We start from the raw sequence: 14086 nt of genomic DNA, 5'->3' as shown, positions 1-14086 counted from the left end.
ATAGTTACATGATGTACTTGGGTCTGCTGCTCATTTTCAGTAGGCCCAAGAAGTCACATACTTGCAAAACAGAGGTATGTGCAATCAGAATGAGGAGCTGGAATCTGGAGCTGCATGTGGACCTCAGCATTTGCATGTTAAAACCAAAATCCCTGCCTTTGATAGTGCCCAGACAGGCAGCAGTGAATAAGACAAAGCTGTAGTGAAGTCAAATGGCTTCTTATCTTACAATAACTGAAAACACTCATTTTTCATTGCTTATTTGTCAATGGCCAGTTTCACAGTGGAAATTACTAGAATAATTTAAATTTCATGTCTCAAAGGCAAGTTGCTGTTGCTCGATGAGTAGGAAAGGGGCAAAACCAACCAAAAAACCCTGGAAGCATCCCCCACCACACCTTTCATCATCTGGAGTGCCACGTATTCATCCTAAAATCTGAGCTGTATTAAAGATGTAATAGTCTGCTTTTTGGAACCCTGTAGAGAAGCCGCAGAGCCTGTGCTAAGCAGGGGCCACTGAGATGTTTAAACCTGTTTTTCCCTTTACAGCTTTAACTGTCCAATTTTGTTTTTCCAAAACAGTCTGATAAACCAACATCTGCCTGAAACATTTATTGGTGTGTTATACAAAGATACCACAGTGTGTAAGTGTAAAATAATTATTTGGGTATTCATCTACTAAGTATTAATCTTAATTTTCAAATTAAAAAAAAAAGGCACCAAACCAAAAGAATCTTTACTGGTTTGCCCAAATTTACCAGCCATGTAACAAGTTTGACACTCTGCTGTGTCTTTACTCACAACATTTACTGTTTTGGTATAATTTCCTCCTAATTTTTGTCTTAAGAGCCTGAAAACATACCTCAATTTGTGGTATGACTGCGGGTGATGGAATTAATCTAATGTAATATGTGATTTTGAAGGGGACAAATGGCTGGAAATCGAATGTCAAGATTCCTTTTTGCTCTGTCATCTTCCTAACTGTGTAAAATAGGTACTTGTGGTGGCTGGCCCTGGGCCCATTTACCTTCACTTAACCGCGAGGTTGGTTGCACTTGCTCTCTGCCGCGGCCTCCATCTCAGCATGTAATCTTCATGTTTGCTGAAAAAAACAAAGCCTCTTAAAGGCACGGGAGCTCTGGTTTTTCCTCTTAAAGCTGAATTTCATACGTTATTAGTAAAAAAAAATTAAAATGTATAGATAATGAAACAACAGAATTATGATTTTTGCTAAGCAGCACCCTTGCTTAGTGTTAAATAACCACACTGCTTCGCTGCATCCCACCTATTATCCTGGCAGTACCAGAAGCATCTTTAGCCGTGGTCCTGGTAAGCCCTAGGCAGCCCCATGCTGCTGGAGCTCCCGCTAGCAGGAGCGGGGAAGCCCTTTGGTGGTGTCTTCAGGGCAGCAAGAGTGCCATCTGTGTCCAGCACATCTCCTGTCCCATTGCCGATAAGACCCAGCAGAGCAGTGCCTCCTTAGGATCACAGAAAATCACAGAATCAATTAGGTTGGAAAAGACCTTTAAGATCATCAGGTCCAACCGTTACCCCTTGTACTGCTCTGCAGTGTTTTGCAGTCCTCTGGCCTACTGAAGCCAGTGGGGGGAGTTCCTTCAGTAGTAGGAGAGCTCCAAATACATTTCCTTCGTCTTTGATATCTGATATAAATGTCGATATTCCAGCATGAAGCATTCTTTCTCTTTTGTACGTTTTGGTTCTGTAATGAATTTGTTACTACCCAGAACATAGGCACAGCCTCATTTTCAAGGAAAAAGCCCAAACCCCAGTTGCCTGCACGGTATTGATCTGCCATAGCAGCTTGCCTGTGGAGGCTTATTTGGTTTTCCTTCAAAGTGAGCATGACTTACGTGCTATTAGTTCCATGTAACTAATACCGTGATGGTCCGTGTGTCTGTGTGACCCTGTTATGGTGCATATCTTGGTGCAGACCTTGGGCAGCAGGACCGTAGAGGCTGCCTGTGGTGCAAGTGCAGCAGTGCTGCTGTCCTCAAAGAAGGATGCAGGCATGGAGAGCCTGCCCCTGCGGTCCCGCTGTGTCTTCCCTGTAGCACCACACAAGCTTGCTGGAGGGGAGGAAGGGCCTCAAGGTTTGAGGGAAGTGATAGCCACAGAGGTAACTTCCAACAGTTGTTGCAGTTCAGGTGGGAAGTAGCAGTGCCTTAGTGATCCTATCCCACCTGCAGCAGCTGAGTGGATGCTGCGCTGCTCTATCCCATGCTCTGTGTACATTGCAAGTGTCTACCAATTATTTAGCTTAAATGTCTGCATTTTTTTTTCTATCTAAGTGCCTTTGTTTCAGCTTTTTCACAGTTTCATAGTAACATCCCTAGTGATATGACTTCCTATTAATATTCCTAATATGACTCCCCAGTATGACCTGCTGTTAGTTAAGTGAATGATTAGTAACGTTTAGGAATAAACTTTTCTTTATGTATGGTGTTTGATACCTGTCAAATGAAAATAACAGTAAATAAAGGTTTAAGTAAGTGCAAATCCTCTGAAAAATGTAAAACCACTATAGTAAGTAACTTTCCGATTCTCTAACACCCTTTTTTTTCTTCCTCATTTCTTCCCCTTTTCCCCTTTGGGGCTATGGCAGAGGAGAACAACAGATGGTTATCAGTCAAGAGTAACTAGGGAAACGGCAAAACCTGCCCCAATTGCTATGGAGACAGCCATTCTGTGCTTGGTATGCACTGTTTGTTACATCAGCAACCATGAGAGTTAAAGAAAGAAGAAAAAATATTGTCGTAACCCCCCCCGATATTGAAAGGAAATCTTGGTTTTGTTGTATTTATCCTTGTGGGAAGAGGCACGAGTAGTCGGCATGCTCATTTGCCACTTGAGTTTTGCATTAAGCTGGAATGATGTCTGTTTTTTGACAGCAACAGCTGGAATTGTGAGTTAACGTAATAATACAACTTACAGTAAATACTTGATACTTTTGAATAGTCTGCGGAGTATGTATTTAAAATCAAGTCTCCTCTCCAGATCAGATATTCCTTCCTCCTTGTTTAACAACCTGGCAACATAGGGTGGTTATGATAACTGAAGCAGAGAGTAGGACTGTGCCCAATTATTTCATGCAGATGAGCTGTTTCTGCACAATGCTTCAACCGTAGCCTTTGGCAAAACCACATCTTTAGGAAAAAACAACAAAAAAGGAATTTTGGAACACTTGTAAAATTCGCAGAGTGAGATTTCAGCTTGTTCACAGCAGCTTTGTCACTGCTGTTCTGAACCACCGATTTACTCCACTTGAGAGTTAATTTCATATTGAATTTAACGTATCCATTTTCTAGGTTTTCTAATACAAGCAAGCTCTTCTAGAATGATTTTAGTAAAGCATCAATAGAAAGTAAAAATTAAACATGAAAAATGCATGAAAAGCACTTTGAAAAAAATCTATATTTTTTCAATTTAATTGAATTCGTATGATTTTAAAGGAGCATCTATTACCACTTACGGTGCTTCCTTATCAATTTAATCATAAGGACCTTAGTTTGCCATGTGAGAAATTTCACACAGATATCTTGGTGTCACTTTCCTTTGAAATGTTAACATTCCCAAAGTTATATAAGGGCTGTTTTGGAGGATGGACAATAAATGTTGTAGAGGATCTCTCTAATTCTTGCAGGTTAGTGAAGAGCTGCAGGATTAGGGTCTAAACTTTGCAGCACATTGGTAGCATAGACCCAGCAGGCTGGATTAGGAAAAAAGTGAATAGGTTTGAGGAAAATGTCTTTTGGAGTTTTAATGAACCAAATTCTTTGTCTTCCTAACAATTCTGTAAGTTCTATAATAAGTTACAATGAATTTACCTTCCTGTGAGATGGCTATTGAAAATTCCTTTAAATACTTCACCTTTAATTCTGGCTAAATAGGCAAGTCTTTTATTAATGAGGAAATGGCTCTTGCTTAATCTGGGATCTGTAGCAGTAAATATCTGTAATGTTAGCCGAGTAATTTCATACACTGCTATTCTAACACTTCTTTTTATGCCGAACAGTATGAGAAACAAAGAAAGCTGAAAAGTATTTATTACAGTACTTGTTAATACAGGCTTTTATTTAATTATTTAACTAGATTCTGGACAAAATGTAGAAAGATGTTACAGTAATTAAACTAGTGTCACAGTATAATTAAAACCAGATTAATATTTGAGCTCTCCGGTGGCCTTAGTAGTTTTTGTAAATGGAAAAAGAACCCCATCACTGAAACAAAGTGCAAAACACTGATGATACTATTCATTACTGTGAAATGATGATGCTTGAAGGACCTCTTTCTCATGAATGTGAGGATGGCTATTTGCAGAAAAATACTGAAAGCATGTATGGCATCAGATTAGTTGGTGTGCTACGGAGAAGCATGCTAGTAGTACAGATGTAGCGTTTTAAACATGAACTTTTGCTGGTAGTTACTAATGTTAGTAAAAGATTAGGTTATTTCTGTTTTGGAAAATTTTGCCCCGCATGAATTCATTTCTTTAATGTTTTAGAATAGTTTTGGGTTAAGAAGAAAATAAAACCTTAATTCTAATCGCATGATTAAAATTATATCAGCTTTGTTGCTTGGGAATTTTCTTTCAAATGCATTTGTAAAGTAAATATTCCTTATTGTTGTTAGCAAAACTTCCAAACCTCAGTATTTAAAGGATGATTTCAAATGGCAAAAGAATATCAACATTGTAAAATCCTATTCATTCTAAATGTTACTTGGAACTTTATTCTCATGTATGATAGATGATGTACAAATCTAAATGGATAAGCTGGAGTTATACTCTGTCAGGGAATTGTGTTTTAAACAGTTAAAGTGGTGTCTTGGCCAACCCACAGACTGTCCAGCGATATCAATCTATTAAGAATCATCATTATTTCTCATTTCATAGAAAGGTGATTTATATAATTTTTTTCTTTAAAACATCAATTTTAAAGATAGAGATCAATCAGGTGCATATAATTTAGTCACACAATTTTCCTGCTTTTTAATGAAAACCGAGACTAGTCAAGGTTCGCCAGATTATGATACTACATGCAGCATTGTGCATTACAGCTCTACCATATGAAAGATGCCTAATTCTCCAAATGGTTTTATGAATTCTTGTATTCTTTCTAAGTATCAATCTGTGTCACACTTCACCTCAAACCCATATCCCCATTTACTATTTTCCTTGCTCGAGTGGTTCTCTCCATTCTCCGAGATCTTCTGGAATTCCTCTTTGTATCTGTTGGTACTGCTCGTTGCTAATTGCCTGTCATGGAAATCTTGGATCCCTGGAGCCTCTGAGGGTCACAATGGGTAATTCAATCACAAATGAGCTGCTGGCTTTCCCAGGCTGCGATCTCTTCTCACTGCTGTTGGAGCAGGAACCCTTCTGATGATATCCCCAGCCCAGGTCCAGTGTGTTGTCTCTAGTTCATGAGAGCTTTGGCTTTAACACAAGCACTTTAACCCAAATAAAAGTTAGATGTCTATGTACCGTAGCAAAGATTTGGAGGTTCAAATTTGGGCAGTGCTTATTTGTCCATGGTTTGGCTTGTAGCTTTTATAATGTGCCATGAATTGTGTGGCTGTTTCACAGAGCTCAGTTGCTGTGGCTTCCATTCACCCTTTTGTCTCTTAAATACAGAGGCTCACATTTTCCATATGATAACCCTCATTTTCTTCAGAGGCAGTTGAATCACTTGGTAGTTTCAGATAGTCTGTGGTAAATGCTGTGTTCCTTCAAAAGGCAGGAGTAAGTGGAAGAATAAAAAGTGACTTTGTCCATGTTAAAATTGTCTCTTAAATCTGAGCTTGTGTTGTCTGACCTTTGTTCGCCATTACATTACACCATTACATGCCTAACACCTTGTTTGTAATACTAAGGAGGAAAAGATCTTCTAGAAGGGGTATGAACACTGACAAATAGAGATGGCATTTAAATCTAGCTAGCTGAGACCATTTTCTAAGTTCACCTGTAAGCAGCTGATCTGTGCCTGGGGTAGCAGTGCTCCGTGTGTATGACTGCTCCATCCAGATGGCAGTGGTGAAGAAACGAGAGCAGCATCCCATGTTCCTCCAGGAAGTGCTGCCTGTTCCAAAATACTGACTTTTCCTTTTTTCTTTCTTTTTTTCAAAGTTGAATTTTCATTTTCTCTGCACATGATTAGTTTTCTTCAGGCAAGAAGAACCCATGGCAGGGGTTTGGAACTAGATGATCTTAAGGTCCTTCCCAACCCTAACTATTCTACGATTCTGAGATGTTCTTATCCACAAATGTTAGGTATGGCTCTTCCGTGCATTGCCCACATCACAGGAGTTTTCTTTTCAGAGGTATGAAAGTATGAGTTGAGCACCTGCCTTTGCCTTCAAGCTTCATGTGAAGTTTACTCACAACTTTAAGCCTTGTCTTGGAAGGAAGATGTTGTTTAGACTTGAAACTCTTAAATCTCTAGTCTCTGCTTAACCTCTCACCAGGGGGCTCTTCAGAGGCAAAGAAAGAGAATTTCCATCTTGACACATAAAGAAATAAATGGGAGGTGAAGGGTCTTAAAAAGTCATACCTAATTTTAGTTGTGCTCATTTTGAGAAGAAATTCTCATGCTTAGAGTTTAATGCAGGTCTGAATACTTTAGCCTGATAGATACCAGGAGACGTGAGCTCTATTACAAAGAAGCATTAAGTGTGTGGGTGTCCCCAGAGAATGTGCACATTTTTTCTATGGGGCACACAGAAACAAGGTGTGTATCTGATTAATATTTTCCCTATTTACTGTCATGCTCGGTGAGTGTCTTCTGGGCATCCGGAGGTGAGTTGTTCACAGACTAAACCTGGTTGTTAGCACCAGCTGACTGGGCCTATGGAAATATGATTGTCATTATGCTTTTTCAACAAAAATCAATCTATGAGTAGCATTTTTTAAAAAATCCAATACACCTCATGTGAAACCCTTTAATCAGAAGACTTTGTGACTGAATATTGGGTTTGTTTGCTGATTTTAGTGTATTTGGCAAAAAACCACCAGTTTATAGACTAACTCAAATAAAAATAGGCCATATATAGTGCTTTACTTCCCATAGAAAAAGAGAGAGGTGTTTCTCAAGTTCCCGTGCTTTCTCTTCGTCATGCTAGCATGTGACAACTTTATGCTTAATAAAGCAAAGTATAAAGTACTCAGTCGTGCAACCAGCATTATATTTAACTCATTTTAAGTTTATCCCCCCTGAAATGTAGCATCGTTTCTGGTTGAGCAATGAATTTTTAACAACCCACACAATTAACCAGGGATTTCAGAAAAAGCCTCTCAGCAGCCACTGGTCCTCCCAGCAATCAAAAATATATAGTTTTTAGCATCTATGCTAGGTGGTGGGAGAAACAGAGCATAAATATGTATGTCTTCACCTATATACATATGTATATATACTATGCATTAAGTCTTATGCTACAGAAAAGTCCATTTAGGATGATTGTGCATCCCGGTATCTGTCAGGTTGAAGTAGACCTTACAGGGTGTATGGGTGTATGGGTTTTTATGCACATCGAGATCAGACTACATTAGGATACAAACTGCAAAGGATAAGTTTCCTCTAGTTGTCAAATCCATACATATTCAAGATGCTCAATGTTAGTCGGTCAAACTCAATCCTTAAAAGAGGTGCATAAAGATTATATTTGCGCTGTCTGTGCTTTATTGTAGTATAATAAAAGAGTTGTGACAAATGTCTATTTAGACCAAAACTTAGGCACAGGAAATAATTGGGTAGAAGCTGGTATAACTATACAAATACATTATACTTGGGTGTAATGTATTTGCTATCTCTGTGTATATATTTAGTATTTTTTAATAGCAGCCAGAAACTGCAATGCAATCTTGGTATCTTTGTGTATGATACTTTACACACACAGGACAAACCATCCATTCCTCACTACATCTACAGTTTATGTTGTGCAAAGGACTGTATAATATAGAGTCAGGAGCCTGCGTCTGTTTTTATGAAATGCAGATATTTCACTTCCACATGGGTAGGTAAATAATTTTATTTCTCCAAGTGTAAAATTTAAGAGATCAGATGTCAGAAAATTTAATCACTGAATTTTAAATTGCAACTTACATCTTTAATTTTCGAAGCAAAAGAGACAGATGTAGCTGTACTGCTGTATCGCATATATTGTAAAATGTATTGAAATCATGCATATGCAGGGAGACAAATGAGAGAACTCCACCATCCAAATATTAAATTACACATTTTGAAGCAAAATAGCGTCTTAAGTGTATGTGTGTATAATGCTTTCTGTCACTGGGTTGCTCTCCCTGATGCAGTTAGACAGAATCTGTATTTAGTCAGAAATCTTTCAATAGAATGGGCTACCAGATGGGACCAGTAACAATGCAGAGAGGCATCGAACCACCACAGACATTTGGTGCTTAGAATAATAAAAAGACTATAAAATTAGATTAGTTGGGTCTAATTTGGAATTGGTATATTCCCTGTGCACTCTCACAGCTCTCGGGCAGATAAAGCCTGGAGATTTAGTATTGTCAGGACAGAGGACTCCAACTTCCAGTAAACGGAAAAAAAGGCATTCTGGGAGGTCACGGAGGGCAGCCCAGTGACCTCCAATGATTTACAGGCCTTTAGCTTAATGAAATTGTTTCAGTGACATGCCGGTAAAAGCTCATAATGGATTGGATGCCCCAATGTAATGAAATTACTCCCTTCTGCCTTTAAAAAAAAAAAAAAGAAGCACAATTAATATTTACTGAGACCTGCCAGGCTCCAGTGCGCGGGAGCGTGCGGCGCTGTCAGGCAGCAGCAGCACCGCCAGCGCAGCGTGGCAGCCGCCAGCCCTGCGCCGGGTGGGAGCAGGCGCTGCGAGGGGGTGCAGGGACACCTCGGACACGGGGAAGCCCCAACCTGGTGCTCCCAGACAGCTCTGCCCGTCCCCGCCAGCCTTCATCCTCTCCCTTCCTTTCTGCAGGCAACTGGACAACAACCAGATCAGCTGCATCGAAGATGGAGCCTTCCGAGCCCTGCGCGACCTGGAGATCCTGTGAGTTGACTTGGTGCTGTGCTGGGGCGGTGGGGGGGCAGCTCTGCCCGTGCTGCAGTGCTGGGGGAGCCTGGGGGGCTTTATCCTCCCTTCCCACCTCGCACCAGGGCTGTAGGTAGCAGAGTGAGATCTCACGCTTCCCCCAGCCTGGGGTTACTGCTAATTAAACCACAATAGACGACTTCTATACTGCTGTTCCTGAGGAACGGGGATATTGCCGTGCTTGCTGCTGCGTGGAACAGATGGGGTTCAGCAGTATTCAAAGTGCGTCCGAGCTGTGCTCTGCAGCCAGCAACCTGGCCAGCTCTGTGTAATGTTGGGGAGCGGATGGGTAACAGGTTCATGGGGAGCAACAATATTATGAGATATCTGACAATCGCCCTAGACAAAAAGCTGTTTAAAAGGTGTTTGATATGTAAGAGGGAGGAGAGACAGGCGTTTGGCAGGCTTGTTCAGTGCAGTCATTGGCTTCTGGGGAGGATCCTTCTCTGAGGGCTGAAATAACACCACGTTGTGCTCTCCATGTACCACAAACTTTACACATCGGCTGTTAAGGCTGCGGCACAGACCAAAAAAAGAAAAAAGGATTTGACAGTGAATGCTGACTCTAACAGAGAAAAAGCACATTAGATTTAGAGCACCGTCACTGTAATGTGAAATCCAATATTACCCAGAACTCAGTATCTGAGTAGATAATTTGCTTATTACTAATAGTTGCTTGTTCACTCAGAGACTTTTTCTGGGGTAGGTTTTGACTATATGAACTGATACAAAGCTTTCCCTGTTACCCGAAAGTTAACACTGCAAAGCTGAAAGTGTTAATACCTGTGCAAGCACACAGTCCTTAGCCAAAATGGAGAGGGGGCCGTGGTGGTAGGGAACAGACACCCTCAGCATCTGAACTGCGGCTGGTCCAGCACTGAAGCAGTGTATACTTAAATACAGCAAGGAGGGCCTGCTCAGGCTGCTGGAAACCTTGCCTTTAAGTCACAGGGGCTGAAACAGCAAATGTCACATGGTTAAAGGAAGCACCTGCCTCACACAGACCTGGCACCTGCAGACTCTAGGCATTGCCTTTGGCTTCTGAAAACAGGCAAAATAACAGGGTATATAGGCAGTGCTGTGCCACACACCGCAGTGGCTTGAAAACACAGCTGATGTTTCCCCAGGGAAACATCCCCAAGGGCTTTACCTAGCTTGCACTGATGCTCAGAGGAGTTTTGCTGTCAGTTTCCGCAGAAGGAAGTTCAGTTTTCTGAGGGACCAGGGAGGGGTGGCTGTGTGTGTTTGTCCATCACAGTCAGCTGGGCCACCTTTGGCCCCTCTGTGTCCCAGGCTGGGGTACTGCTATGGATCAGAGAGTGTGTGTCGCTCATACTGAGCTAACAGTAGGTACCTGCAGAGTTCCTCATCTGGCAACTTATCAAGAATATTGTTTGATTTCTTTATGAATAACACTTTTCAGGAAAAGTAATGTGTTACCACTATGAAGTTTTGCTTGTCTGTCAGATTGAAAAGTCTGCTGTGTGGGGAGAGAAAACAAGGAGAAAGAAATCATGAACACCTCTAAAACTGAGGCTTTTCTCTTTTTTTGATGGGCAGATTTTCCCTATCTGCAGCGAGTGAATCAGACAGACTGTGCTATGGCTTTCAGTGAAATAGTCTGGATAATAAATGAGCCTTTTTTGTAATATACCGACTCTGCAGGCTATGAAAAAGTTGCTGGGAGTGCATTTCTTCACCCCAGAATGTATTAAATGTTGAATTAGTTTATTTACTGCTCTGCTTTTAATCAGTTAATTCTATGCCAGTTATTTGTGGGTGGGAGAAAAGGGGGATATATAAAATACATCCTAATCAGCCCTTTAATGCATTTTTAATTTTCAGCACAGACATACTGCTACAGGAAAAATCAATCTTATTTCTAAAAGATGAGAAAATAGATTGATAGTATCTATTTCTAGAGGTATTTTTCTTGCAGTCACAAAATGGGAGTTTTCTATTTCCAACCTAATCTGATTTTTTTTCTCAAGTTTTTCTTCAAAGTTTGAGTATTTAATCTCTCTATCAAAATTAATTAGCTTAATGCCCCAGAGAATATCATATCTTCAGTTGTAAAAGTCAGAAATGTTAAAAAAATAAAGCAATTTGAACCATCAAAGCATATTAAGTGAAACTAAATTTCATCATTTCAGACCCACAACGTATTTTATGCAGATATGTTTTAACCTGTAATGCAATGTGTAGGAAATATTTAATGGTTCTGGCAAAAATTACTCTAATTTTCTGCTTGGAGAGTTTGCAAAAGTACCAAATAATTTATTTCCTCTTTAGCTTCCTGAAAACTTGTGACCTTTCTGGTACCAAACGTTTCCACTTCTGCATCTTTTCTCTGCACACCCACCCATCTACAGAGCTCTAAATTCTGCAGATAACTCAGGGCACCAAATGCTGAGCATTACTTGAACAAAACCCCAAACACTTTCTTTAAAAGCATTTTGGTTTCTGGATTGCACTCTTCATTCACCTTGAATTCCTCAAAACCCAGGAGTGCGAAGAGCTTGGTGATTTGGTAGATATAGGAAGAGGAGAAAGTTGTGCAGTTGTCCTTCAAACTGAAGAGCTCTCCATGGTCCACATTAGTTATTTCTTCTATCAACAAGCTCTTTCCACTCACTACTGTTATTTTCTTTTCCCACATTATGAATACATCCCTGTACCAACAAATAGCAGAGAGCAGAGATGGAAACAGGGCTGAAATTTGTGGCTAATTTCAGTACCTGACCTGGTGCAATGAGGTGCTAACCTCAGCTGGAACTTGGACCAGCCCAAGGTGCTGACTGCAGCTCCCAGAGCACACACGGTCTTTTGGTCACTGCTTTGTTTATGAGCTTCCATATTCCAATTGTCCTAATCCCTGATCCTATGATCTGACCTATGTAGACTGTAATTAAGGTGCCAAGTGCTACTGGTGACTGAGTTTTGGGTTAAAAAGCTGCAATAGTGTTGACTGTGAAGTGCTTTGGTGCCTTCTATTGATTGTCTTTGCCCCTGCAGCAAGGTGAAATAATATCTGAGAAATTACATGCAGCACTGACATCCTTCCTTAAAAAGCTCCTGGTATTTGCAGTGGGTCTTGGTTTGTTCATTTGTCAGATTTTCTGTATTATTCCCATAAAGGTTTTGCCTTTAATCTGTTGCTAAAATCAGGATTTTTCTTGTTGACATATTTCCTCTCCCCCTTTCATAAGGTGATAAAGCAGATCTCAGTGGGTTTCTTCTTGCATTCCAAGGCAGAGAAAGGTGTGTGCGACCACTGAACCAGTAACAAAATTGAAAAGGGGCATGCTTTTTTGCAGGGGTGGCACAAGTTATTAACTAACTTGTGGCCTGCTGGAAATGTGCAGAAAAGTAGAAGAAAATGAATGTGGAGCTTTACCTAACTATAGTGTCATTATTAGTAGGAGGTTTTCTGCTCTGCTTAATTTTTAGTTATGTCCTGTGGCAGTAGTTGGCAATAACAGTATTATTGAGAAATATGTATTAGTGTAGAACTTTGAAAGATTATTAAAAACCTCACAAAACCATACAAAAGACCCCAGACCCTAAAGTCCTCGAAATAATTGTGCCGTATTCCTTAATGCATGTGCAATGCAGTGTTCATATCCTTTGTAGGCTAGAGATAAGTCCAGAACTGTATTTCCAAATGTCCAAAATTATGAAGCATAGGTGATAAAACTCTCTCAGAATTTCACCTCCAGCCTCTTAGGGTACATGAATAAAAGGAATTTGAAATTCCTTGAAATGAAGGTGGTTCAGCAGGTTCTTTGGAACTGGGTAAACTGAAGTGAATGGATGTGCTATTATCATTAGACTGGAAGAGCTGAACAGCACTTGTGTTTTTAGGACCCATTGGACAGTAAGATACAGAACTCAATTTAGCAGAAAAAAGCCTTTACTTTATTTATTACTGGCTTGCCTCACGGGGGTAGCTTGAAATCTGCAAGGTGACATGGCAGTTGTGCCATGTGGATAGGAGAATCAGGAGTCGCTGTTGGCAACTTAGATGGAGTGTTCTCCTTGGTTTATATTGTAAAGGTGGTTTTCACCCTACTTTGAGTGATAGCCGGAGGGTCTGGAGCATGAACACATCCTATTCATTGCAGATTTTCTGTAAAAAAAACAGTTTTTGCACCCAAAAGTTTTTACCATACCAAGAGCTAATCCTAGGAGGTCTGTGGAGAGTTTTCTGTTAAGGCAGAAAATGATTTCTTCCTGTATAGAGCAAGTACGGGATGATTTGGGGGTTTGGTTGTTGTTAACCATGTTAATTGTTGTGTGTCTTCCATATCTCCCAGCTTGAAAAACCTCTTTTCCTGAGTTTCACCCTCTTTTTTAAATGAATGAGCATTGATTCTGTCATTGAGTCTTCAGCAATGAACTACACATGCAGGAACCCACCCTTCGGCTCTGAATTGTGGCGATTCACTCACCAGTAATATTGGTGCAACTGCAGCCACCCAAATGTTCCCTGCGATTTTAAGTTGGGACTTCAATTCCAAATGAGCCCTAAATATTTGATCTAAAAGAAACAAGTTAGTGTTTGCATACCTAACCTTTTCTCTGCAAACATTTGTGCCTCCTCTTCCTGCTCCTCAGAAGAGCACCCAGCTCCAACCCCACACGGTGCCTTCCTTTGGTCTGTGCCTCGGCACAGGGGACCTAGTGTGCTCTGCCAGACCAGCTGTGGTCTGCATCCCCTGGTCGTTGTCTGACACATCAGCCATCCGAGCATTTTACAAGCAGAATAGGCTCATTCATCCTTACTTTATTCAATCCAGTACGTTCCTGTTACAAAGGATTCTGTTTCATAAAACATTTAGTAACCTGTGCAATTTCTGATAGAGATGTCGGGGTGAGCGTGCTTGTAATACACACTACCTTTAGTCATAGAAACTTTATTTTGTGCTACAGCTGCTGTTTAATTGTTCCCAGGGTTGCCTTGTGTATGCTGAGCACTCAGTTATAT

The 14086-nt window shown here is 40.6% G+C and overlaps 1 protein-coding gene across 4 annotated transcripts in view; it reads left to right on the top strand.

The window, feature by feature from the left end:
- SLIT3 (slit guidance ligand 3) overlaps positions 1–14086 on the top strand; it is a 519568-nt gene that overhangs the window by 278669 nt on the left and 226813 nt on the right. For all 4 annotated transcript variants that reach the window (XM_062629206.1, XM_062629204.1, XM_062629205.1 and 1 more), the window contains one exon: positions 8986–9057. In XM_062629206.1, coding sequence (XP_062485190.1) covers positions 8986–9057 — 72 coding nt within the window. The remainder of the gene's footprint in view (positions 1–8985; positions 9058–14086) is intronic.

The sequence above is a fragment of the Pezoporus occidentalis genome, unplaced genomic scaffold (assembly GCF_034315485.1).
Source record: "Pezoporus occidentalis ecotype Australia unplaced genomic scaffold, CSIRO_AGI_Poc_V1 ctg33, whole genome shotgun sequence".
NCBI lineage: Eukaryota > Metazoa > Chordata > Aves > Psittaciformes > Psittacidae > Pezoporus > Pezoporus occidentalis.
The sequence above is the reverse complement of the archived record's forward strand: the minus strand, read 5'-3'. Positions and strand labels throughout refer to the sequence as shown.